Source organism: Hakea prostrata, chromosome 10 (genome assembly GCF_041222555.1).
Source record: "Hakea prostrata isolate BN-2017 chromosome 10, UWA_Hpros_2, whole genome shotgun sequence".
Taxonomy (NCBI): Eukaryota; Viridiplantae; Streptophyta; class Magnoliopsida; order Proteales; family Proteaceae; genus Hakea; species Hakea prostrata.
This window is the reverse complement of record NC_142609.1, coordinates 38606148-38630505: the sequence shown is the minus strand read 5'-3', so window position 1 is coordinate 38630505 and position 24358 is coordinate 38606148. Positions and strand designations below refer to the sequence as shown.

General features: G+C 35.5%; 1 protein-coding gene and 3 non-coding genes across 6 annotated transcripts; 3 read left to right on the top strand and 1 right to left on the bottom strand.

Moving 5' to 3' along the window:
* Positions 1-192: 192 nt before the first annotated feature.
* LOC149002821 (uncharacterized) lies at positions 193-8614 on the bottom strand. 3 transcript variants are annotated; one of them, XR_016170141.1, is made up of 10 exons: positions 7889-8613; positions 7656-7774; positions 6274-6412; positions 5870-6166; positions 5631-5778; positions 4033-4950; positions 3699-3937; positions 3381-3454; positions 1004-1298; positions 193-912 (listed from the first exon to the last, which is right to left on the bottom strand). XR_016170141.1 is itself a non-coding variant. In XM_089136422.1 (9 exons), the coding sequence occupies exons 2-9, from the start codon at positions 7709-7711 to the stop codon at positions 1112-1114; spliced, it is 2058 nt and encodes a 685-aa protein (XP_088992548.1). In that variant the 5' UTR covers positions 7712-7771; positions 7889-8614; the 3' UTR covers positions 193-1111. The 3 variants fall into 3 exon arrangements, 2 of the variants coding, with proteins under 2 accessions (XP_088992548.1, XP_088992547.1); XM_089136422.1 differs by having other exon boundaries at positions 193-1298; positions 7656-7771; positions 7889-8614; XM_089136421.1 differs by having other exon boundaries at positions 193-1298.
* A 13664-nt stretch (positions 8615-22278) lies between these two features.
* LOC149002820 (small nucleolar RNA Z112) lies at positions 22279-22535 on the top strand. The gene has a single exon (XR_016170561.1). It is a non-coding gene; the product is annotated as a small nucleolar RNA Z112 (small nucleolar RNA).
* A 96-nt stretch (positions 22536-22631) lies between these two features.
* Positions 22632-22772, top strand: LOC149002819 (small nucleolar RNA snoR2/U65). The gene has a single exon (XR_016170586.1). It is a non-coding gene; the product is annotated as a small nucleolar RNA snoR2/U65 (small nucleolar RNA).
* Positions 22773-22837: 65 nt separating this feature from the next.
* Positions 22838-22915, top strand: LOC149002818 (small nucleolar RNA snoR77Y). Its single transcript, XR_016170617.1, has one exon. It is a non-coding gene; the product is annotated as a small nucleolar RNA snoR77Y (small nucleolar RNA).
* Positions 22916-24358: the final 1443 nt, after the last annotated feature.

The following is a 24358-nucleotide window of genomic DNA, read 5'->3' as shown; positions in this document are numbered from 1 at the left end:
ACTGGGGTTCCTTATCTTCTTTCATCAAACTTGTTTGAAAGATGAATGATTAGCTTCTTACTGCAGCAAACCCCAAGCCCAAAATCATTAGGGCAACATGTGCAACAAAAAACCAAGGTTTAAAGTATCAGTATCGAGTGTCATATTGGTGAGGTGATTTTAAGAAATGTATCTTCCCGTATTGAGTATCGTACGCTCTGGCTAATGTATTTTAGCGTAGTTCTATAGAGGGACGTATTGCTGAGTCGAATATGGATATTGTATGGTATTGTAGGATACTTTTACCTTACCCAAAACACTGTTGTATATATCTAACCCATCATGAGAGGATAGTCAACCTAATTAAACAACAGCGCAATATCGAATGGGTTGGATTTGGGTGTAGAATCATGGGCTTGATGGGCTATAATTAAACTACATCTCAGCCTTTCTTGCGACTGCCCAATAAACAGGATTTTTTTTTGGAACCAGGCAAGAATATTTTTATATTATACCATAATAAGAATAATAATTAATACATAGGTAGATAATTACATATGGCAAAATCTTCTCCCTAACCTCTCCTCTTGAACAAAGCTCTGAAGACATTCTACATCCAAGTGGAGCTCGTGAACCACCAGGCCTAGCCCTGCCAACAGGTCAACACATCTATTTGTCTCTCTCATTTTTTTTTTTTGGGCAAACAATTTACATGCTTCCTTATGAATATATACATCACCATAGCCTAAAAAGCTAGAATACATTGTGAACAAAATAGAATATGAATAGAAATAGCAAAATTGAATGGCATCTTTCCAAGATTACTAATTAAGAATGAGAAGCGACTAGGAAGACATCAAGTCCATCATCAATCTGTATGTCCCTCAGGCCTCAGCAATATTCTCATACGTGCTTTTCTTGTCTTTGCCATCTCTGCGGTTCAAATAGATTCTTGGATGTCAAGTAGGATAAAAAGATGACTTTTGATTTCCCACTGGAACTAAAAACTGAGTTTTGAACTTACTTGGCATGGCTGTTCCTTGCATCTAACTTTCAGCCATAACTAAAGAAATCAATCAAAATATAAATGAGGCTAAGCACAACCTAAATTTTTATATTTCAGATAATGTAGCTAGTACCAAAGGACATCATTAATTTCCTCTTCCTGACAATGAGGGGCATTCAAGGTTGAGCTGTATCTCAAGGATGTACCAACCGGAGCTTCAAATTTCTGTTTACAACGACTTGAGTCCTGGTTCCATAATCTCTGGGATAGGCAAGACAATTGCCGGAGAAATTCCAGCATATGATTATAGATGCTGCGCAGAAGCACATATCAGAAATCTCACCAGTCAGTTTCATAGATTGGGTGAAAAAGTCAAGAAAAGGGTCAAGGCCAACAAATATCCAACTCCAAAACATTAGAATTAAAAAGAAACCAAAAAGTAAAGAAGGATTGATAGTATATCTACTAATAAATGCTTTTTAGTGTCAAAATTAACATCACCAGGAAAGTCCAAGTTACATTTCCAAAATTCTTGATCCATGTCATTTTTCAGCTTTTGAGGATTGATCAAGGTGAAAAGTATAAAAACCCTGTTTCACCGGCAACAGAAAGTTCTGCAACTGATTGATGCCAGACAGTGTTGATCATAGAAATGCAGAATGGCTCTATATCAAAACTCACTCTTCTGACCAAAGGCTTCCACATGTAAAGAAACAGAATTCAGTATCTGGGTAAATTACACCTAAGATATCTTGCCTTTGGGAAAGCTATAAGTCGGGCTTTCTGAGATTCTAGACATCACGGGTTGGGAACCCCATGCAACAATGTTGTTAGTGCAATCTAAAGGTTGACAATGTATTACTAAAAATGAGTTGCATTATGCCATTCAACTCTATTACTTGCTACTCATCCAGTCATTTCTGGACTGGTGCTTGTTCTTCTAGTGCCTTCATTCTGTATCATGTCACTCTAAATTTACTTTCAGATCTTTCACATTACTAATCCATTACTCTCCCCACTCTTCATTCTTCAGGTTGGTGAACAGTAGGGCAAAAGTAATGTTTGTTGATATTCTTTGCAAAGCTATTGCATAGGCATTAGCAAAGCTGTTTGGATGTTACTCTCCCAACCAAAAAAGAAGAGGGGAAAAAAAGAAAAGAAAAGCAGAACGCCCAGCTTTCTCTTGTTCAGGTTCGCAAACAGTGGCAAAACTTGTTTGATGTCGATTAGTTGAACCATATTGGCTAAGTGAAGAACTTCATGGCGGGTTTTTAGGTATATCATTTTCTTGTCAAATTTTCTTTGATGTACTGGGAAGAACACTGCATTTAACTCAAAAGATATGGCACATTCATCCCTATGAATTAGCAACTGGTACACTTTCAGTTGACATGGTTGATCTTCAGGCAACATTTGAACTCTTCAAGGTGTTGAAGGCTTCAAGGAGCCGGTCATGAACCTTGGAGCCAAATAAAGCCTCATTGGTCAAGGCATGCATAAAGCAAGTTTAGTTCAGGACCTTTCAGGTTAACTTAACTATTAACCTTCAAAAAGACTCAAAAAAAGGGCAGAGATTGACAGTCTACCAAACAATGTCAAATTCTGACCAAGTAATGTTAATATTTGACCCACTAGAGCTAATATAGACAATGAAACAAAGGGGTGACACTAAGCCTTCACCAATCAATCAATGATAATTCATCATTCATAAAAATGTGCAATGAATGATCAAGAAAGTGTATTTTTCTAATTTCTATTGAGATTTAACCAAGTTCACTGCAATAATGTGTACCATAAAAGCATAAGACCATGTTTAGTCATAAATTGTTCACTTTTCCTTTTTAAGGAAAAAAAGGAAGAAGAAACAAAAACATTTTCTAGCCTGACAACAATGAACTCATTGTCACTGTTTTCAGCAAGAGATTTTAGCTGTAACCTGGAAGATATGTGCAAAGGATACCAATCTTACTGAGAGGTTACGTTGACAACAATTCTAGCCCACATTTTACAGGTTCAACCTAGACTTGGTGCGATCAAGTCAACAATATATTCCAGCTCTATTGCTAGAAATCTTAAATATGTCTTGTAATACTCATTTGATGTTTATATAAAACAATTTTCAGAAAATTTGACTGCAAGTGACAGCCAGGTGATATCCATCAATTGTCTCCAAATACACATGATAGCTTAGTCATATAAACATGTTTTCAGTCCACGTCCTTCCTTAACATCATTGGAGCAAAAATTCATTCTCTTGTTGATTCATCCAAATCTTATCCATAACAAGAGGCAAAGGGCACATGTATGATACTTGTGGAAGATATCAATATTTCACAGGAAGCAGTATGCATGGGAGAGAAAAAATAACAAGGAAATAGAGATGGCTAAAACATACCTCAAGCGGTGCCTATTGCAGATCGCACAGAAGGCAACTAAGCCATTTATTATGCTTCGGATAGCACGGAAAACCTGCAAGGGAGAGGAAAAAGTAAATTTGACAAGTACAACAATGGAATGGAATGTAAATAACCCTTTTGGGATTAAACTGAGGATTTTTTTTTTGGGGTGGGGGGTGGGGAGGAGATAGATAGGCCCAAGGAGATCTAAACTCATAATCTCTTGATTATGTGATGTTGGTGTTTGCCAACTTACCTAGTCCTTGAGGTTGAATGTAAATAATATCATGCGAGGTTCATATATAAATTTTAGATACCTGGGAGAAAAGATCATTCCAAAGTGAACGCCACATGGAAACTTCACGTGTACTCACTGTCATCTCAGAAGCTGAAGCAAACTGGAATATACCATTCACAAACAGCCAAACCTCTCCCACAAAAGGGTATACAGAGGAATATACAAAAGATGTAGTACTTCCAATCCAAAGAACCAGGCGGATAGGTGCATAAATTACTTCCAAGATGGTCCAAAATATTGGGTAGAGAATGGAGGAGCCTGAGACAATAAAAATCAACAAATGATGAGGTCAATACAATATAAAATCGAAAGCTAGGCTGGGAAATAAAGATAAAAAGTCAGCTGTGTCATACTTATGCTCCATATGAAAGAAAGGATTAACTGCACTGGGAAGAATAAGATTTCCACGAGATCCACTACTAAGCTGCAAGAAGACCTGATGGCCACCCACATAACTGAACAAAAACTTCCTAGTTCTTGGAGACAGAGATTCCAGATGGGCAGAATGTAATCAAAAAGCTCAACAAGAGGCCCAGCCGCTGGTGCCAGAATGGATAGAAATGATCTAATAGCCCGGGTAATCATTAAACCCCATTTAATGGCTTTCTCAAAATTATGAAGGAATAGCATAGTCCCCAAGTATTGAATCCTCGAAATCATCTCCCAAGTTTCTATCCAATCAACTAGGGGTCCACACAAACGTGATAAGGTAGCCTTCAGAAGCGGGACATTTTTATACAGGTCATAAAACCCTATAAGCACTGTGACAATTGATACCAGCACGTACAGAACTCTTGCTAGAGGACACATCCATGGACGATAGAGATGGCAAATTACTGGGTATGACTGAAGAAAGATAACCCAAGAGGGCAGCCCAGCCTCCAGCAAAGTAAGCAATCGCAGATCAGACATTATAATAGGCCTCAATACAAATGGAAGATATGGGTCGTTGAACTTAAACAAAATCAAGACATTACTGTACTGAGTAGCTTGAAGTTTAACTTCACTATCACTCCTGGAAAAAATTGAAGTCCCTTTATGTTTTGGTGAGCTACCAATTTCAGAGTGAGTTTTCTTAGGAAATTCATCAATTCCCCTTTGCCTTCTCTTGTATGGATTAGTAGGCGGTGGAGGTGTGTCATATGTGCTCATTCTGTCTTCAACATTTGCATGGTATACTCTAAAATTGCCGCCAAGGTCACAAATATTATCACCATCATCAGTAGGGCCAGTCATTGATAAACATTCTCGGGTATCATAAAACACCTCTCCTGTAAGGTTCCCAAACTGCGTCAGTCAAAAGAAATCAATGACTAGACCAAGAATGACTGACTCAGGTCAGATGATGGAAACTATACTTCCTGCCCCTGCTTTTAGATGGTGCATGCAAGGGCCCGAACATATCGGTTGACAAATGGACCAAGAGGATCAAGGAAACTATAAATAGCTCGCAATCCAACACGAATACTTGATACGATTAATGTCTAGCATTTAATAATTCTTCAAAAGAAAATAATTAGTTCCATCTTCCGCCTACAGTTATTATTTGAGGTTATGACAATATTGTTAATTACTATAAAGCTACTTAATCTTACTTTGTGAATAATGATTGTTCAACTGTCTACCAAGATAAAAATTATTGATCTATCATATATACCTAGATAGAGAGAGAAGTAAAAAAAATAATAATAAAAAAAAAACCAAGATTTCTACTAAGTGTGAAAACAAGCTTCCATAATGACCTTCTAAATGAACATTGGTGAGCAAATATTCAGGCCCATGAATTCTTTGTGCTATATTGTCATTTTCAGTTTTTTTTTTTATGACTGGTGGGGGTGGCAAGGGTGAAAACTGACGCAGAAACAGGGTTAGAAAGGATGACAACCAGACAACTTCATTCCCTGTTGTGGTTTGCTTTAACAAAATCAAGTATTATAGTGCAGAGGATTACCAATGATGCAACTGAAATATTCCAGCAAGAGATTCTGATCAGCTTGTGTCCCAGAGAACCATGAAGAAACTGATGCTGCAGCTTCCTGTATACCATCAAACTCCCATCTTTTCATCAATTGAACCTCTATTGCCATTGATGTATCTGTCTGCAATTGGATATAGAACCCATTATGGAAAATTAGTTAGAGAATAACAAGGAAGGTGCATCAAGCACACACTCACACACACACAGAGTACCTGAAGCTCATTCAAATAGTTAATACCATGGACATCAGCCCATGCAACCTCAAATACAATAAACCCATACAGGGTCTGACACAAGTCATGGCTTGAGAGCAAAGAATTCTTCAATTTTTTGACAGGCAAGAAAGAGCTATCTTGTGACAATGTTGCTGCATCAATCAATTGGAACCATCTCTCAGATTTATTTGCTTTACTAGTGTAGGGGCTGGAATCATTCTTCAAATCAACCGCTTTTCCAAAATCCTTTCTTTCACGTCGTACTCTACTGTTAGCGAATGGAGACATTCTGGACTGCATATAACATATACTTCACAACTTATTTTTCATTCACACCACAAGAGGGGAGGGGGTCATATGTAGTCAAGAGAAAATATATGCATGAAGGGATTCATTCCAACCTTGGTAACCATAAATTGCCACAGGTGTGCAGCCCGTGAATTCAAGTCTTTCCATGGCCGATTGTCCACCAACATATAAAAGCTTTTCGCCTCAGGGGGAAGAAAAAGGCTAAGATGTGAAAGATAGGACTGCAAGTCCCTACAGTTTAAATGCAAAAAGCAAGGTGTAAGTGTTCATATTGTAAGGATGAGTTCAGCTACAAGCCAACGGGGGAAAAATGCAATAGAGTGAGGGAATGAAGCTTATTTCATCCCCTTCTGTCGCAGCCATGCTGTGATTGAGAACAGAATAAGTTGCCAAATGAAATACATGATTCAGCAGAGTACTACAGAAATTCCCAAGGACATAATACAATTAATGTTCTCTAAAACCATAGATATTACTTCAAAATAAAAAATAGGCCCACTTAAAGACCAAAATACTGGTCTACCTTTGATGTGTCAAACATATAGTGTATGGAGTATTAGATGAGAAAGAAAGAGAGATCATACTTAGCTTTTCTTTCGAGGCTAAGTAACTTTTCTCCTTTGGGATGCATTTTTAGTAAGAAACATGCTGTAGCCTCTGCATTCTTTCCAAATAACCTAGGATGGAAGATGATAAACTCGACTCTCACCCAAAAAAAAGGGTGATAAACTTGAGTCTCATCGCCCCCCCCCCCCCAACAAAAAAAAAGAGGATGATGAGCTTGACAGTTTGAAGTATATTTTGAACAACGAACCATCTTCGTAAATCTGTTTAGACCTGTTTATCACTGGTGGGACTGTTGTGTCCAGTTATATCCCCAAAGAGTATACCAACAACAACAACAACTCAGCCTTATGCCATATAGATCTTTCAACATATTTATCAGATGAAGTGGATGGTGGACCACTCCTACAGTCTTGAGGCCTTTCATCAAAAGAGCAACCAAAAGCCCTATACATTGTGGAGCTTGAAGCAAATAACAATGATAATTTTTCTTGAGAGAAGGATATCCTTCTAAGCACCACGGATTGATTGATCAAGCAATGCCCATAATCATGTAACCAAAGGGATAGTTCAACATGAAGAAATGTTGCCAAGTTCTAGCTTAAAAGAGAGGATGACGATGTATACATTCTTCCAGACAAGGGGCATCATAGGACCTTAAAGATTCTGCATGGTTCAACTCTTATTTGCATGCAACTCACCAAATAACACACTCCTCCGGCAGATGATAATTAGTTCAGTGATAGAATCCAAATTCAATGTAGAAAGAGATATAGTTCCACATCTGTCTTAAAAATGGTAAGAACAGGTTGAAAATAGAAGAAGAAAATGCCTATAAAATCCATTTGAATGTACTTAGAATTAGCCACAGCATGACAGCAAGAATTCAGAAGATGGAAGGCAAACCTACCCAATTTGTAAACTTGTCAAAGGGAAGGAACATTGGACGTTTTCATTCGTCCCCATCGGTGATATCCTACTCTAAACTCTCCTGAAAGCGCAGAGCAAGAGTGCGAAGGCCAGAAACTACTGCAAAATGGAGCCAAAACACCACAATTAGAAAATTTCACAACGCAAGGCGAATTAGAAAAAAGAAAGACAATGACGAAAGGAAAAAGAAGTATAGGGTGTAAGGAAGATAACCTGAAGCTTTGATCCACGAATTTCCATGAGGGTTGAACTGGAACAACCAAAGAAGCGAAGGAAGAGGTGAAGAAGCAATTACCAGCGAACTTCATACCATAAATTCGTCTGAGAATGCACGAGTTACCAAATGACACGTTCACCACAATAAGGAGATGAGAAGCACAAGAAAGGCGGAAGAAATCGAAAATTTGAAACCCAAGAAAAAGCAGAGGAACAGGTGAGTCTTTAACACAGAAAGAGAAACAGCACCACCACTCTTAATGGTTTCATCTGTGCTTGCAGTTCGCAATTCAATCTTGCTCTGTCTCTTCAATTAATAGCATTATTGCATCACTGTATGGGTTTTCTTCAATTTCCTTCGGTTCTAAGTTTCATATTTATCGTCAGGAACACGTTGATGATCACAACCGTCATTAAATTCAGGAAAAAGTAAGCATTCGATTTTGACTTTCTTTCAAAAATTTTGTTGTAGGGACTAGGGATTTGTAGATGTTTCCTGCTAGATTCTGCGCTGTCTTTGCTTGAGAAACACCGATCGTATCTCACCACCGTTCTCATCTGTCGAATCATCGGCAATGAGATTCAGAAAACGGCTTATCGCTCACCGTCTCACAAATCCCTGAGTGGCTGGTAAAGAATCAACGGGATTAAGTAGGTGGGACCCACATATAAAAGCTGACAAGTTGGGAGATGAGAGGAGACCCAATTTATAGAGTCTGTTTGGATTACCTCCCCTCATTCTTTTTGAACGCACAATGAGATGTGGAGCCCACATTTACACATTGTTCTCTCTTGACGGGAAGTGATATAAACTCCAATGGATATTAGTGAGATGACCTTAAAGGAGTTTTGACTACCTCCAATCTGAGTGCTCTCTTGATGCTTTTTCCGCCATACATATTGTATGAGGGCCCACATCTGAATATGACAAGATAATTCAAAAATGGGAATCCAGTGGATCTCACATGAGCCCACACAATATTTATGGTAAAAAGGCGCTAAGGAAACATATAATGCTTCTCCGATGGAAATGTGAGCCTGACTCAACCTTAAGTGGAACATGACCAGAATCTTAATTCCACAAAGTCATACATTTGAATCATGTCAAACATTACTAGTGTTTGCTACTGATCTCAAAGCCTAAGTAAAGAAGTAGAACCAGTACATCACGTTGGTAGCCAATCGCATAAACAAAAATCAATCAAAACTCGTTTTACATGGATTCAACCACCTCACATAATCAACGCTATCTTCGGGCATTCTTCGATAGTGAGAAAGAATATGAATGGCTTAAGCCTTAAATCTATATATTAAGACTTATTATATTATAAAAACCTATGTAGTGCACCTTATATTGTTATTGTTTACGTTTGAATCATTTATCTTTAGATTACATTACTTTCTTGTTTTCTTGTAACATGCACCGAGAGGTAAAGCTTGTATAACTAGGACGGTGATTCGTTGTCATAGTGACTGGGGCCCACAGACCTAGAGTGATGTAGAGGAAAACTATGATTAGTTTAAAAGACTTGGGAGTAGAGGAGAAAACGCTTCCCCCATATTACACAGGTGAATTAATTTTCTTACTTAAACTCCAACACAAGACACTCATCTAGTGGCGGAGCCACGTAGGGACCGGAGGGGACCATGGCCCCCCAGATTTTTGAAATTTTAGAAATACCCACATATTTTATGTGTGAAATACCACTATTTGGCCCCCTCCAAAAATTAAAAATAAAAATCTAAGATATAGATGATGGGTACAAATGTCATTCTTAATAATAATCAAATGGTTATCATTAAACCCCTAGTTTCAAGGAATAAAGGGTTAAAATTCTAATTAAAAATTAACTCACGATCCATGAATTTCTCCCTATATTCTCTCATATTTTCATTTCTATTTATTCTCTAATGAATCTCTTCTTTTATTCCTATTTCTTCTCTCTTTTTTTCTCACACTTCTCACAAAATATTGGAGTAGTTAGTAGACATTGGAATTTTTAGAAATCTTCTCCACAATTATTAGTATTTACTCTCTCTTTCTCAAATTATTCCTCTCTCTCTCTCTCTCATTCACTAAGATTTTTCTAATATTCATTTAATAAAGTATAATTTTATTTTTTTTATTTAGTTATTCTTTCTTTCTCTTAAAATTTGATTTTACTAATAGCAATTTGAATTTCGTTAGAATTCAGCCATAGATTTTATGAGATCTAATCATAATCATTGATTTTTTTTTTAATCCTTAAACTTTTTTCTAAAATTTCATTCCCATTAATGGAAATTCAAATCTTGCTTAGAATTTCATCTTAATTTACCTAAATTTTTAATGTAGGCCCCACATGTCGGTCCAGACAAATTTGCCCCCCCCCCCCAAATATTCAATCCTGGCTCCTCCTCTGCACTCATCAACTATTAAATGTTTAGTTGGAGTTAGTAGCCATCATTTAAGAAACTCTTCTCAATAGATCTATTAGCTTCTAACTTAATTAGATTAAAGATAATATCACAAGAAATGGAAATATACTTAAATATGTTCTGAATGTCTTTAAATATATTTTTAGGATCCAAGAATACATGTGAACATACGATATTTTCTATGTAACTCTTGGATTATGATATGTATTATTTTTCAGATTCAAATTTTATAATTTCTCACATGGCACCTAACAAAAATTGGGTTTCACACACATTGTTTTGAATTAGAATATTTTTTTCTATCATCAAATCAAGAAATGAGGTGTATGGGCCAAAGTGTGGAAAAATAGAAGTTCAAATCTAAGATCTTTTTTAGACTTATTATCTTTATATAAAGACCACAATATCAAAATTACAGTTAATTGCACTATACAGATTAGTTTATATTCAGGTGGAAAAGAAATTTTAGAAGGGGATGAAGATGAGTGGAAATTTTATCCAGGTCTATTTTTGATAAAGAAATAGACTGTGCATTTTCCTTTGTATGAAGGATGCTTGTCCATTAGTTACATCCAAAGGTTGGGATTAAATTAAAATAATAAAAATTTTATCTTATAAATCTTAAATTAACTTTTAGATGTGACGAATAGACATGTGTCATTCATCTAGAGGAAATAGATAGTCTATTTTCTTTGTCAAAAATAGACATAATATTATGTTTAGTGGGAATCCACCTTGTTTTGTTTTTTGTGCCATTTTTGTTGTCCGGCACTTGTAAGTATTCAAATCTTTCTTTACCAAAAAATAAAATAAATAATATATATTTGCAATTAAGAAAAAGAAAAAATGTCATTTTTTAACTTGATGTATCTCTTTAGAAAAAAATTTAATTTAATATAACAAATATTCGTGTTTGGTTTCCCAAAAATGATATTGATGGTTTTACTATTTAGTATCCGGCTGTAAGAATATGGGTTGATATCATCGCATTCTTTTTTTTTTTTTTTTTTTTGGGGAAAACATCTTCATATTAATAATAAGAGAAAATTGCAAAGGTACCCCAAAATGGATGCTTCAAAGAATTCACATCTCACTTTATGTTTAAAAAACACAAAGACCCCAAAATTGAATTTTTGTTTTTATCAAATTTATTACTGAAAAACTCTTAGACACTGTTTATTATCGAGATATTTTTGAAAACAAACAGTGAATTAACTATTTTCAGTGATAAATTTGATAAATATATCCAACAAAATTTTAATTTTGAGGTCTCTATGCTTTTTGAACATAAAGTGGGGATGTCATTGTGTCAATGCTTTAAAGCCTCCATTGCAATTTGCTCTAATAATAATAACAACGATGCAATTTCTTTTAGAATGCTTAAAATCAGAATGGAGAAAAAGATTTCATTATGATTTAGATTGGTTTCCATCTAAAGAATCCCATTTTTAAATAAAGCATTGTAAATATGTATATTAAATTAATAATAACAGCCCACCCAAAATTTTATTTTTTTTGGCCACATGAGAAATTATGTTGAGTTCCCTTAACAACCCACTTAATAATAATAAATGAATATAGTCAAATTGAAAATTAGCTTCTTAGTGGGGATTGGACCACCAATATTCTTTAACTTGAGTCTCTTGAATTTAGATTTAGAATATATCAAAAAAAATGATTTTAGAGTAAATTTCATCTCCATTATTTTTGACAGGGTTAGAGGAGAATAAGAATAGTTAATAAGAGGTTTTGTCTTCGTTTATGTGTAGATGCACGTCGTATCTGCCTATGACAAAACAGGTTCGTGTCATACTTATTTATCGTACATATATTTCCTTTGATTTATTTTCTTATATTCATATTTTCTTGTCTCTTCTTTACATTGATACGCAACTCAATGGAATCTTACCAATGGCGAATATAAGATAATTAGACTTGAAAACTTATGGTTTTAGAAATAGAAAGAAAACTAATCGTTACTCTCCTCTTTCCATTCCCCACCACCCCCAACCCCAACCCCAACCCCCTTCCAAAAAAAGAAGAAAAAGAGAGTTCAAATATTCATCAACTTTGAAGAAAGTGGATTCTTTTTTAATACTTGGAAGCAAGAAATTGTGTCACATGCCTTATTCCTAGTACCTTTGAATCAGATTCTCACTTGCATAACTTTTGACTTTCTCAAATTTTTAGTTTCAAGCCCTTGATGAACTTAGGTTGGACAAAGGCAAGTTTATCCAAATGAGAGAAGTAAAAGTTTAAGAGACATTGAATTACTTCATTGGTTAAGGCTTGTTTTGGTATAAATTCATTTTCTACTAGTAAAAGTATCACGTGTAAATGTACGAGGTATTTATCAATCACCATGTATTGGTTATGGAAAGTAAATGACCTATGCATATGTGAATCTGTTAACAACAACAACTAAAGTTTGTGATCCAACGTCAAGAAGAGCATTATCTGCCAAGGTTATTATGTTTCTGGAATCCAAGTTTCTTTCCATTTAAACAACAAAATAGGAAATTTTCTATCAAATTTCTTTTGTTTGTTGGCATCTTTGGCTAGCAAGAATTGAATGAACATTTGGAAGGTTCCTGTTTACACCATTAGATGTGGCGAGAAGGGCAATGTCAGCATTCCATGAATTTTGGGTGATACAAGGTAATGGTGGCTCGGTTGATAGGAATCAGAATATAGAAGAAGAAGGAGAGGTTGGCAATTTACAGTCTAAGACACTTACAATTTTTTGTGATGCTGCATTTGATGACAACACCGGACGTGGGGGTATTGGTTTCATCGGAGTACAGATGGGAATGGTAAGTTGTGACAATGTTGGAACCTAAACTCGCCTCATCAGCAATGGAAGGGGAGGCCATTGCAGTCAGAAAAGCAATTAGATGGGCACTAGATAATGATTTTTGCAGGTGGATATCAAAATAGATTGTCTAGGCCTCAAAAGGATGTTCTTGGGTCATGAATTATTTGGGCCTTTCTAGATAATGGAGTTAATTCAAGATTGTAAGGAATTAGCCTTGGGCTGTTCTACTTGTTTCTTTTCTTTTATTTCTAGAGTCTCAAATGGGGTCGCCCATACTCTAGCATAGGAGGCCAGGTTTGTTTTTGCTAAGACCTCTTGGCCAATATCCTCTTCCTGGATTCGGGAGTTTTGTAACAGTGATCCAGTGTTAACCTCTGTTTCTTTTGAATGAAATGAAATCGTTTTCAAAAAAAAAAAAAAAAAACAACAACTAAAGTTGGAATTTGGAATAAGTTTATCTTTTAGATGTATGATTTTGATTGAACATTTTTAGTGCAGCTTATTTTTTCTCAATTAATATTTATTGGTTTTTTGAGAAACTCTTCATATTCCTTTGGCTAGTTTCTTTGAAAAATGAGAAGGGAAGAAATTGAGAATTAAATAAATTCAAATAATTTCAAGAATTTTAATTGAGTATTATAGACATCATTTATTACTAATACAAATGTCTAATTGATTGAATACAGAGGGGAATTGGAGGGAAATGAAATGTAGCCATATCTTTGAGTTCATAATTTTATAATAGTAGTATGATAGTTATTATAGCATGATTATGCCTATTTAAAAGAAATAAGTACAAAAATTCATTATTGGTCAAATAATGAAAAAGGATTTGGTGAATTTTGTCAAAAATAAATTATGGAATGAAAAATAAGTTGGGTTTTAAAAAAATTGTTAGGAAATAATAGTGAACAAGTGAGAAAATAGGGAAAAAGTATGATTGTTATTTTTAAAAAAATGTGTATTGACTATTTTACCCTCATCTTAACTATGAAATTTTAAGTAAATCTGTACATAAATGAAGAGAATGAAATTCTCACCATAATCCATAATAGACAAAAAGCCTATAATAGACCAAAAGCCTATTTTGGATGTTGGAGGTTTCTAATATATTAAATAAAAATAAAAATGATAATAAATGCAAACAATTTAAAATAATAAAAAATTATCATAATTAAGAATGATAGTTGATACCAAAAAGAGCCTAAGTGTTTAATTACTTTTAATGTTTGGTCATAGGGGTGTCAATTTTGAGACTGAACAATTGAATCCAAATCAGACCAACTTAGGGTAATTGAATGGGGTTCAAGTTGGAGATTGGAAAAACTAGTGGTTTGATCCAAAATGTTGGTGGTTCATTAGCTCAAACAGGATGGACCGAATCACTAGTCAAATAAACTTAAGAACCCCAACCTGTTATAACTTGCTTTAAAGAAAATGTAGATCATCCCTCCTAATGGCTTTACAATTACAAACTATGTGGGAACTACAAGTAAAAAAATAATAAAATATTAAAAAAAAAATCACCCTAATTCTATGGGACCCCCTGAAATTTGTGGTCAATAGCTGTCGGGGGGAGCACAGTCGAGAGAGATGATCTGATCTCGTTTAAAGAGGTTGGTTGATTTGGACTTTAAGCCCAAGAGAGAAGATCAATATCCAAATATAACTTATAATTTAAAACGGACTGAAATGTGTCAATAACGGGTTAGTAATGGTCTCTAAACCAATTCAACTTGAACCCAAACCATTAGCCAAACTGAACAAGACTGAAATTTTACTCGTAGTTGGTCATGAGTTCAACATCTGAAAACAAGAGCAAGATTGCTTGGGCCTTGATTGCCACATTCCTTGAGCCAATGAGAGCTACAATTATTTGTTTGAATGAGACTTGGAACTGTACACACTACTACAGGATGAGCAACTCAACAGGAAAAATTGCATAAAATTTTCATTAAAAGCATAATTTGCTATGCAAGAAAAGATCACTGCAAACCTCATGGAAGACTTCAAGAATGATTTGTCGATACTCCTCTGCATTCATGGATACAAAACAGTTCAACAGGCACCTTAGTTCCTTAGGTTCTTCAAGCCGATTCGCAATAATCATCTCAACCATGGACTCCTTGAAATCTTCTCTAGGATCATAAGAGTATTTATCCATGGCTACCATTATAATGCACTTGGTATCTTCATTAATCCTCCTTCCCCTGTTTCTTCTCCTTCCATTTCTTGCTTCTTCTCTTTCTCTTATCATCTGATCTAATCTCTCTTGAACCATGGCATGTGCTAAGCTTGATATCGGCGCGTGCCGGTCGGAATTCGAACCTTCGGCCTCTTCCGACGATGAAATACTAAGCCGGCAACCACAGCAGAAGGTGCCACAACCCTTTGGTTGGCTTCTCCTCTGCATCTTCGTTTATGTGGAGCTTTAGATTAACACAAAGCCACAACCTTGAAGAAGCAAGAGAGGGAATGCATAGAGAACCCAGTGACACTAATCATTTATTTACAATTGGCAAAGTGAGTTTGGTTCCTACTTTTTAGGCATTGATCATGTTTTGCTAAAACGAGATTAAGAACCAATATTTTAACTTCTTACTTAATTCCAACTTAACCCTTTTAACTAATTTAAGTTAGGGTTATAATGATGTGGGAGATGATTTTTTTACAATTTTATTAGGTGGCATGTCTCAAAATCTTGAAGCTTAAGTAGATATGTTAAACTTGATTATATTAAGTTTAATTAACAAAGCTTTTCATCATAGCTAAAGAGATGTGGGTGGCTTGGGAACATGCCATGTTCAATGCTTCTAGGGTTTATAGGGATTTGAAGTGTTTTTTTTTTCTCTAAAAGATTCACTTTCTTCAAATAAATTACCTTTGAGTACACTAAATCCATTCAATAATGGAGAAATCCGACAGGGATATACTCACAGCTGTACAAAATCTTCCCTTTATTTTCCACTTAGAGAAGGAAAACAAATCAATACCAATTTGTAGAAATTTCATTATTGTGGGTCCCACACTAATGGTTGGTGATGAATAGATAACGGAGGGTAGTGAGATACACTTGTTCAATGTGGAGGAAAGAGAAAATTTTGTTAGGTAGAGAATTAACCACATATGTTCTTAATTAGTTTAAATGATTGGGTAGGCTTTGTCCACCCATATTGCTTTATTTGGAATAGAAGCAAAAGCATATTAGTTGTCCTACAGGGCTATAAACTTAGACACACCTGTCACCTTTATAAAGAAGCGTTAGGCAATGAGTTGTTGCTTACAGCAGCTAATACAGTGGGTCCCATAGCTTTTACATTGTGGGTCCTAGTGTATTTTGACAATTAGGATTTGTACACTTTGGATGGAGAGATTTTTTTTTTTGGTTGCCAAACCCCGATTTTCAAGGCTTTGCCCTGACTAATCCGACCCGGGTCGCACGCTTGGCTGTGGTGGGTAAGTCTCCCAGCGGGGATTTTTTGCATCCACAAGGTTTCGATATCGGAACATTGCTTAAGCGGACCTAGCTGCTTACCACTTGGACCAACCCCCGCCGTTAGATGGAGAGAATTTTTAACCAGTGAGTTTTGCTCTCATCAAAAAGAGTTTTGGTAGTTCAGTGAAAGTGTTAGTTGATTTGATTTGCATCTAATAAACTAATTTGGTTTGATTTGATTCCTTATGAGTTTTTTTTTTATGAGATCACTTTGAAGGACAGTTATATACTTGGGATACATGAAAGATTATTTTTTGAGGGATGAGTTGTTGATTATTAAAGATTTTTGGGTAAATATCACTTACCTCCCCTCTTAGCTGAACAAATAGCACTTACACCCTCTCTTAGTTGGATAATATCATTTACCTCCCCTCTTACCTGTCAAATATATCAAACACCTCTCCTCTGTTAACTTTCTCGGGTTAAATTTAACTTTTACCGTTAAATATTTTTCTAAAACCCCAAACTACCCTTGGCTAAAAGTATTTTTTATTTTACCCTAAATTATCGTAATCACTCTAATAGTTAAAATACTAAATCACCCTCAATTAAAATAATTGTTAAAAATCAAAACACAAATCCGAATTATCTTTAATTATTAAAAGCCCATCATGATACCCTTTTTAAAAATTAAAAAAAAAATTTAAAGAATTAAAAAAAACACCCAAAATATTCGTGTTTAATTTTATCAACATACTCTTGCTTTTATTTAATTGCACGTGTTATTTTAATTGTTTGATAAAAAAAAAAGTATGTTGGGCTTTTAGTAATTAAAGATAATTTAGGTTTTAACTATAGTGTTTTAGTTTTTAATTTCTTTTTTGGTTTTGCCTACCCCCGGTTTATAAACCGATGGTTCTACCCACACCTGGCTGTGGTGGGTGAGTCTCCCAACGTCGCACACCTGGCTGTGGTGGGTGAGTCTCCCAACGGGGATTTTTTGCATCCACAAGGATTCGATACCGGAACCTTGCTTAAGCGAACCAAGCTGCTTACCACTTGGACCAACCCCGTTGGTTTAATAATTATTTTAATTGAAGGTAATTTAGTAGTTTAATTGTTAGGGTGATAACGATAATTTAGGGTTTAAAAAAAATATATTTTTAGCCGTGGGTAGATTGGGGTTTTAGAAAAATATTTAACGGTAAAAGTTAAATTTAACCGAGAAAGTTAACAGATGAGAGGTGTTTGATATATTTGCTAGGTAAGAGGGGAGGTAAGTGATATTATCCAACTAAGAGGGGGTGTAAGTGCTGTTTGTCCAGCTAAGAAGGGAGGTAAGTGATATTTACCCAAGATTTTTTGATTTCTTTCCTGCCATATAAAGTAACATGTGATTATAAACATAGAGATTAACTACTTTTTGGAATACTTATCAAGGGTAGGGATAGAAAGGAAAGTGATGCATAGTTGTAAGAAGGGATGCTGCATGAATTCATCCAAACGCAACTCAAATTCGTTTGGTCCATTCATAAGAGATGAAGAGATGCCAAGTTGTTTCTGTTATCATTTTCACAGAGGACACATTTAGGTTGTGATGAAGTTCATTGTGCAAGAACCGATTTGGTTGGAAGTCCAGCCTGTAGCAGCCGCTAAAAGAATCTCTTAAATTTAGGGTATAGGGGCAACTTCCAGAAGAATTTCCACCAAGAGCATAAATAACCATTTTGGTCAGGGATTCTTTGTTTTATTAGCTCTTTTGCTGCCAGCTTGGCTCAAAGCTTCCATTGCAAGAAAGAAGTGAAAGCCATGAGTCATTTCTTAAAGTCAGATGTAGGGTTGTAAGAAAAGTAAAGTAAGGATGATTTTGGGTAGAAAAATATTCCCTTAATCGATTCGAATTTGTGACTTGTGCAATTGTAGCATTTCTTGTCCAAACATCATGTTATGTGGCTCTGGATTGGTGCAAAGATTTGTTGATTGCTTATGAGGTTGTATCAATGGGTCAAACCAAAATGATGTTTCTTTTCCATTGCCGACTTTTCTTGTCACCATCTTCTTTAGGAAGGGTAAAATGCTGCAGATGATATTCCAAGTTCATGAACCCTTTTTTGACTGTATTTTCGGGTTGAATAGGGAGGCATTTGGAATGTATCTAGCCTTGAGAGTTTGGACCCATATTGCTTTTTGGTTGGTAAGAATTCTCCATCCTTGTTTCAGGAGAAGTGTAGCATTGACATCTTCCATTCTTTTGAATTCCAGGCATTGAGAGTTTGGACCCATATGTTACCATTCTTTTGAAGGTTGGTAGAGTGGTAACATATGAGTGTGAGTTGTTTTTACTTGTCAGGATGCCAAGCCAAATTTTTTTGTCAAAAGAGTCCATTTTCCTACAAAAAGTAATGAGAAATTTGAAAAATTGCATATGGTAGAGGGGTTATGAGTGGAGAACTGATCGAATTAGTACTCCCTTGCCGGCATATGACATATTCGTCGCTTTCCAGGAAGCCATTTTCTCACCATTTTGTGGAGGATGAAATAAGCATTCAATAAAGGAGGGATCCAAAGGGTTATTGGAGTTTTCATATGTTGTTTTGATTTGTTTCCGTTTTTCATTTTTGTTGATTTGTTTTCGACTTTCATTTTTGTTTGTACTAATACAATGTAAAAAGAATACTACATGGTTTGAATCCCCTCAGGTGAACCCCCGAGTTAGCTTGCGTGCACCTCAACTACATCCTCTGGGGGGACTTTAATTATTATGTTGTCTATAAAGATCAAACCCACAACCTCTCCACTAATAAGTATGCATCTTACCACTCTACCAACCTTGACAATTTCGATGACATTCGCAAGGGTTTGGGTCAATTATTTTAAAATAAATAATTATTATATTAGAAAGAGATAAAATATTACCTTATAATATGATTTCTAATTATAAATTTATAGAATTAGTCAACGTTACTTTATAATTTCAATTACACTCTTGTTTCCAATTATAATTTCAATCAACCTTACATAATTTTATTTACTTCTTTGTTTCCAGTTATAACAACTTTACATAAGTTTAATTACATTTATGTTTTTGATTAATTTCATGACATTTGCAAGGATTTTGGTTAATTTTTTTTAAAATAGTATTATTATATTGGAAAGAGATTCAAATATTAGAATTATAAATTTATAGATCTAATCAACATTACTTTAGGGCCTGTTTGGTTACTTGAGTTTGGAGATTTCAAATGTCTAGAGATTTCAAATCTATGGAGTCATGGTTCATAAAATTAATTGTTTGGTTAACCTGAATCTGTGGTTCGTAGAGTTCTGTTAAGGTGATTTTTTGAATGTACAAATGTTTAACACTTTTATAATATGAGTGAAATATTTGGATTTCACCTTACACCCATAAATCTACGGATTCAAGTTTTTAGTGTATAAAGATGAATCCCTAGATTTAATGAATTCAAAGATAGAGAGAAATAAAAATACTTGGTTTTGGTCTTCTATCCAAGTTTTTCTTTTAGTTTGTGTGTGAGGAAAAAGTAGAGAAGGTGAGAGAATAAATAGGGAGAAATTTAAAGATCATAAGTTTGTTTCTAATTGGGAGTCAACTGTTTCCTCCTTAAAAATTAGATTTTAATTATAGCCATTAAATAAAAAATAAGAATGATATGTATATCTTTCATCTTTACCTTTAAAATTGTTTACAATATTGGGAAGGGGCAAATATTAGTATTTTACATGGAGAAAGATAAAAAAAACAAGGGAAAACTAAGGAAACTAATTGAAATTTTAAAAAAATGGGGGTACTCCCCGACCTAGTGTAGCTCCACCCCTGGATGTAGTCAAGGTGCATATAAGCTGGCACAAGTGAACTTCAATTCCGCCCCCCCCAAAAAAAAAAAAAATAAAAGAAAAAAAGAAAAAGAGAAAAGAGAAAATAAAGAAAAAAAGAAGAAGAGACTACATGGGCGAAGAAATTTTTTTTTTTTGGCGGGTGACGCGATGCATATTTCTCAGTGGAGAGGTCATGGGTTCGACCCTTGCGGACGACAAGCATCCCCCTGAGGATGTAATCAAGGTGCCCTCAAATACCCGGATGAACTCAAAGACCGAAAAAAAAGAAAGAAAAAAAAAGTTTTATACACCTTTTAGGGTTGTTGAGTTGTTCACACAATCGATGTAATTTGATGCTTCACTGGAGAATAAGGATTTTAATTGTGTCAAAAGAATATGACAACGGAGATCTCTCAAATAATCACAAAAAAAATTGTTATTAAAACTCTCACCTAAAATCCATAGGTAAAATTTCCCAAATTTCATAGTGACTTCATAAGAAAACATAAGGTACATACTTATGTAGTTTAAATTAGATAAATGTTTTGATATTCACATCTCCATCAAGAATGAGCCAAATTGCAGCCTACTTTTCCAATGGAACTGTTAATTAATTAAAAGAAATGATGAATATAACTTTGCTTGTAAACTTGTAATATTTTATATCTTTTTATAATATAAAGTGACAAACAAGGGAAGAAGAAGGAATTAATTGAGGAAAAAAGAAAATGAACTTTAGGATTCTATTTTATTAGGGGCAACATTGTAAAGTCAGAAGTGATTAAGAGCAATATAGGAATTATACAATTATCAAAAGCGGAGACGGACTCACGACCTTGTTTACCAAAATGAATGTGCCAACAGAGTGTATTATTGTGCAAATTCAAGATAACATTTAGGGGTGACAGTGCTAGTTTGTCATAGTCTTGGGGTGTTTATTGTGTTTTCAGCATTTTATTTTGGGGTGTTATGATTTAAATATAAGGTGGGGATTCACCTATTTAAATTCTTAACACAATACTATGAGACATTGATATTTTATCAACTTAGCAACTCCTTGATGTTATTGGGAATGCTACTTTTCTTTTCCTTGTGAATGCAAAATGAGCCATTAGATCAACCATAGCACTTGCAGGAATGATACATAAATTTAGAAGAGAGAAAAAAAAAGGTCATGTTGTCAATGCAGGGTTGGTAGAGTGGTAAGATCCATATTTCTCAGTGGAGAGTCATGGGTTCGACCTTTGTGAACGACAAACATCCCCCTAAGGATGTAATCAAGGTGCGCGCAAGTTGGCCCGGATAAACCTCAGATACCAAAAGGTCATGTTCTCTCCATGGAATATGTAATAGTCACCACTCCACCTCTTAATATAAAAAGCTAAAGAAAACTCATGCTTATTGGGCCGTTGCAAGAAGGGTTGAAATGGAGTTTATTCGTGGCCCATCGAGCCCATGGGGCTACGCCCAAATCCAACCCATTCAATGTTGGGCCGTTGGATAGAAGCCGAAAGTTGTTTGGTTAGGTTTTTGGGTTTGAATATTCTCTTATCATGGGTTAGATATCATCCATATAAGGTTATAAACATTCCGATCCAACGGCCCCTGTAGTTTTTGGCCGCATATATTGCACTTGATGAATCGAAGTGTTTCGCCGATTTAGGGTTTAAGAATTAGGGCACCCGTTAGGTTTTCGTAGTCTTTATAAAGCTTTGCTTCATTCGTAAACTCAGTACTCGTTTTGTTTATTCTTTCGTTTTCTGACGTTTTTGGATCTTCGCTTTGGAATTTGTTTTGGCTTTTGGTCTTTGCTGTTATCTTTGATAGTGAGAAGCTCTAATGATTTATCTTTCAAACAAGTTTGATGGAAGAAGATAAGGAATCCCAATGAGGAGGCAATCCCATTGATAAGAAGAGCCGGCTGACAATCCTAACAGTAGCGATTTTGCAGCTATTCCATTCTTCCCCAATCAACGAAACATCGACTGCCTCATCTTTGATTCGTTTCGATTTCCATTGTTTTTGGTATCGACTCGCTCTTCAGGTGAGGTTCGTCGGTTTCGATTATTTGATTGGGTTTTTTGGTCTGGTTTCATTCTCGTTTTCTGTGGGTGATTATTCACGGGTCTCTGAGGGCTTTCCTTCTTTCTTCCCCTCGTTTTTTCTGTTTTTATGATTTTATATATTTTTTCTTTCTTCAAGGGAAGAGGAAGAAAACGAAAAATGTTGAAGAAGGTTCGATGCCACGTCGCCGGTAGTTATAAACAATGACCGGCGATGCTACATCGGACCCATATCAAGTTTCGTAAGCTGATAGGAATCTGTGGACTGATAATTTCCATTCATCCACGGAGCCGTTTTCTGCGATCACATTTTTTTAATTTTAATTGTTATGGAGTTTTCTTTTTCTCTGGAACTAATTTGTGTTAGTATATGATTAAAGCCTATGATGATATTGCTTGAATGTTGGAATTACCGTCTGAATTTCTTGATGACAATTGGCAATCTGAGGCTTCATGTTTATTCAATTTAGGTTTATTACTAGAATAAACAGGATGAACAGAACAAATGTAGCATGACAACCCAATAAAAAATAGGGTATATAGATTCATATGCAAATGAATCTTCTACAGAATTGAAGAAATAAAAAGAATCTTAGCCAAGAAGTTTTGAAAACTGATCCATAAAACCTCTTAGTGCCACAAAACTTTCTTGTTCTCTTTTTCTACTTTGTCATTTTAGATGCTGTTAGCAAAACAATTCTTAAGAATCCATGAGGCAATAGTCGGTATGTTGTTTTGTGGTTCCTTCAAATGCTTTTCATATCCTGAATCTTTGGTTCAGTGAATGGAGGAGAGAAACATGAATGTTCTCATGAATGTTAATACTTTTAGAGCCTAGTTGAATTCAAGCAAGAAATTCTTAATGGTATATTTAAGCCATCATGGCAGAAGAAGCAACAAGAAAGGAATCTTCACTGTGAAATCTACTCTGAAAAAGGATTTATGTACTCATTTTCATGTGGGATGGTAGGAAAAGTATTGGAAAAATAACCAATGGAGTACTTGAAAGTTGAAACACTATCAAAATTATCTGTGAAAATATCCTGCTAGGGGTGTGAAACAATATTCCCATGATATTGGTTGAATAGATTTCATCTTGCATAATTTATTCTAAAGTATCTGGAAGAAGTCATAACAAAAACAGGGAAGGCATTTGAAGAGAGTACTATTTGGCAAATCTGGCTTTCTTTAGGGAAGAACTTGGTTGTGCTTTTTAATGACGTTCAATATTTGGTTCAATAATACTTGATTGTAATTGTAAAAGATAAGTTTTTAAATTCAAATTTAAATCTAAATCTAATGTAACTAATTTATTCTTTCATCGATTGATCTTATCTCCAACCGATCAAGAAGAGTTTGACTTTTAGTTAAAGTATCAAGAAGCTGTAAAGTTTGATACTTTAACTATGACTCAAATCTTTTTTAATCGGTTGACATGAGAACAATCGAAGATAGAGTTAGTTACGGTGGATTTGAGTTCGAATTCAGAAGCTTATTCATGAGCAATTTTGCCTTGTGGGGTTTAACCTTGAATCATTTATGCTCACAAATACATGGGGCCTACAAAGTTAAGAAATAATATTTTTTTTTGCCCCCCCCCCCCCCCCCCCCCCCGCCCCCCCCCCCCGCCGGCCGGCCGGCCCCCCCCCCCCCCCCCCCCCCCCCCCCCCCCCCCCCCCCCCCCCCCCCCCCCCCCCGCCCGGGGGGGGGGGCCCCCCCCCCAAAAAAAACCCTTTTAGGGGCCGGTTGGGCCCCCCATTCTGTTGCGGGCAGAATCATGTTTCTAGGGAATCATGAGTCTGTGGAAGTAGGTTCTGTAGAGTCATATTCTTAAAAAAAATCGTGTTTGGTTACCTTGATTCTGAAAGTGAATCTGTCAGAATTAGCATTTGGTTACC